The sequence below is a fragment of the Halyomorpha halys genome, unplaced genomic scaffold (assembly GCF_000696795.3).
Source record: "Halyomorpha halys isolate HHAL.00 unplaced genomic scaffold, Hhal_1.1 Scaffold11655.1, whole genome shotgun sequence".
Taxonomy (NCBI): domain Eukaryota; kingdom Metazoa; phylum Arthropoda; class Insecta; order Hemiptera; family Pentatomidae; genus Halyomorpha; species Halyomorpha halys.
Genome location: NW_027106986.1, coordinates 1,497 through 5,009, shown reverse-complemented (window position 1 = coordinate 5,009; position 3,513 = coordinate 1,497). Strand labels below are relative to the sequence as shown.

General features: G+C 35.4%; 1 protein-coding gene across 1 annotated transcript; it reads right to left on the bottom strand.

The window, feature by feature from the left end:
* Positions 1–401: 401 nt before the first annotated feature.
* Positions 402–2,323, bottom strand: LOC106692310 (putative ankyrin repeat protein RF_0381). Its single transcript, XM_024360652.2, has one exon. The coding sequence runs from the start codon at positions 2,115–2,117 to the stop codon at positions 645–647; it is 1,473 nt and encodes a 490-aa protein (XP_024216420.2). The 5' UTR covers positions 2,118–2,323; the 3' UTR covers positions 402–644.
* Positions 2,324–3,513: the final 1,190 nt, after the last annotated feature.

The window sequence follows — 3,513 nt, the reverse complement described above, 5'->3', positions numbered from 1 at the left end:
GAGAGGTGGAAAGTGGAAAACATAGCACCAGAAATGAATTGATAATGAGTTTTTCAACATTTGGTAAACTAACTATTAGAAAGAACAAGAGATGGTACAACAGGCGCATTTTTTTTTTTAACATTTTGAAAATACTCAATCAAATGTTTATAATTATTTTTTTAAAAGATGGTCAGTTTTTAACTATTTGTTCTTCTTTTTCACTTACCTCTTCCATTAATAATACAATTATAAACCATATTTCTAAGAGCTTTCCGATATTATCGTATTGCTGAGATATGAAATACTCCACTAATTTATTTATTCTTTGAACTGTTTTAAGTTGTTAAAAAAAAAAAATCCCGGAAATACATCAAAACATAACATGGATAATAATAATACACACAATGAATTATTTCATTAAAAAATTCAAAATTTTAATTTCTAGATTACCTCAAAAATCTAGAATTTCAAGAAAAAAAAACATTAAATGTTGTTGAAAAATACTAAAACAACAAAATAACAGTTGATAATTTTTTTCCATATTCTAAAAAGTAAAAATAATATGATGCACTATAAAAAAAAAATTAAAAGTTTGATATTATACATCAAATAAATTAAACTCAATAACAGTATCTTCACAGGTGGTTATAGAGGACAACAAGTCACTTGACCCCGCCCTTGGATCTCAAGTACGCTGCAACAGCCCTGTGATTGTTATTAGTAGCAAAGCACAAGGCAGTCGACCCTGAGTTATCCCTAGCGTTAACAGGAGCGCCATAGTCAACGAGGAGCTGCACGAGTTCCAAGCTGCCATAAGATGATGCTTCCATCAGCGGTGTGAGACCATCAGCTGATTGAGCTCCAGGATCAGCTCCGCGGTCTAATAGCGCTTTCATCACTGCAGTATCTCCTCTACATGCTGCGTGATGTATGGCGCTCCACTGATTCGGATCTTTCGAATCCAATCCCGCCCCAGCATCAAGCAACAATTTTATTGTTTCAATGTTTCCTTCCCGCACTGCAAGATCTAAGGCAGTCCACTGCCACTGACCTTTTATATTAACTGCCAGCCCGGCATTAAGCAATACTTTCACGACCTCGACGTGGCCGCTTTGGGCTTCACGATGTAATATCCCCCACCCATCACCATTTCTGTCCCTCAAAGTCAGATCAGCACCATTCTGCACTAGCTGTTGCAAAACAGCTGATTTTAAATGTACAGCTGCAACGAATGCTGGAGTTTCTCCATAATCATCCTGTACATCCACTTTGGCTCCAGCTTCCAACAGAGTGGTCACCAACCCATCGCAGTCTCCTTCAGCAGCGTAGTGAAGTGAGTATCGTCCTTTCTTATCCTTGATCTTTGGATCGGCACCGTTATGTAGTAAATACGTCGCGATATCCTCTTGAAAATTTTTCAATGCGATCATCAATGCTGAAGTTCCTTCGTTGTTTTGTAAGTCAACAGCAGCATCCTTTTGGCATAATGTCTTCACTAGCTCGACAGATCCTTTCGCTGATGCGAGATATAGCGCAGTTTCACCTTTTTCGGTTCTGTCATTTAGCTCTAAGCCCATTCCAATGAGAGTATTTAAAATAGAAGGATTTGAAGCAAGGTGTAAAGGCGTGAGACCCTTTTGATTTTTAACATTTACTGGAAGGTTTATATCTTTGATTACTTTTAACATTTCTGCGTTTCCAAAGCGAGCCACCAAATGAGATATACTGTCACCATCCTTGAACTTCAGATCCATGCCCACTTTCACTAATGCTTTAAACATTTCGACATTCTGTGATTCTATGGCCATCTCAAGAAGGCTTTTGCTACCTTCTGGTAGCATTCCAGTATCTGCTCCTTTCTCCAGCAACATCACCACAGCGCGGACATTACCTCCTCTGACAGATAGAAATAATGGGGTTTCATCGAGGTGATTTTTCTTGTTTGCCTCCATTCCTTCCTTTAGTAGGACCTCCAGTGCGTCGTTATGGCCTCCAGCGGCGGCAATATGGAGATAAGTATTCCCACGAAATAAACGCTTGTTAACATTAGCACCGGAGGATAACAGAGCCTTCAATGAAGAAACGCAATTATTTTTCACTGCCACCTCCAACGGAGTAGCATTACTGGAGTTCATAGCTTCCAAATTCGCCTTTTCGAGACCAAGGACAGGGAAACAGTTACCAACTCTTGAAGCCAAACGGTTGAGACGGTTATCAGATTGAGTCGAACCACTGACCTCACTACCTTCACTAGCTGTACCATTAATATCTCCTGGACGATTATTTAGGGCTGCTACTTCTAGGCCCTTTACTAAATCAGTGCAACCTCTCTGAAACAGAAATTATGGAACATTTGAATAAAATTAACTACTTTAAAACCTCTATTTAGACATTTTCACAACTCTTCATAACCTTCAAAAACTTTAAATGTTAGATATTATTTTTTCTAAAATCGTTTGCTCTCCAACAGTATATTTTACGTGCATGTTAATTTTTCAAAAAACGTGATTTCACCTGGATAAAATATTTCTTCTGTAGTTAATCAGCAAATTCTTTCATAGATCATATTTATTCATTTTCATTACAACTTTTTTTTTTATGATCCCCTTCCTAGTCATTTCTGACATATGTAGGGGTTATCTACAATGTACCATCCTATTCTAACCATGGTCAGGGTAAGTTTTAATTTCATGGGACCACCTCAGGAATAAAAGTCGACCTCACAGATCCCATGCGAACCGGCACTGCTGCAGTTCTCATATTGCAAAGACCTACTCCTCAATTCCCACACCTACAGAGAGCCCATTTTTTCATTACAACAAACAAAGAGAGATGATAAATTATTTAGAATAAACAAAATTAAAAGTACTTTAGAGGAAGTCATATTGAAAATGTGATATTTAAGCCGTGTAAGTTTATTCAATGAGAATAAGACCCTTTTTTGTTTGAAAATATTTCGCCAATAAACTATATTATGTTTTGGAACATAAAATTAATCGCAAATAATTCAACAATATTTAATAAGATTTAAATTTACTAATATCAATTCATAATTAAAGAGGTAAAAGGATGAACACATTATTGTGACATCTTATAAAAACTGAAAATCTCTCTTGGAAGAATATTATAAATATTTCTTACTGTATTAGCGCCTTTTTCAATTTCTTAAAACCTTAAACATTAGTAGTTTGGAGTCTAAAACAGAAATAATTCATGGTTAAATTAAATTGTCTGTTATACTTAAGCTATTCTTAAAAATCCTGCCTTGAAGAAATCAAAATAAAAAAGCATAGGTTTTAAAAATACACACAAAGAAACCTTTTATTAAAGGTTCTAAAATATAATTTTCAAATAAAATAATAAAGCTTAACAGAAAAATGCATTTAAATTAAACATATGAACACGTAACATATGATTCATAACATCAAAGAGTTACATAACAATTAAATAAAACTCGGTAACAATTCAGGCTAAATTCATGTTGAGTTGTACCTTCACGAATGGTTATGGAAGATAACATGACAGTTCACA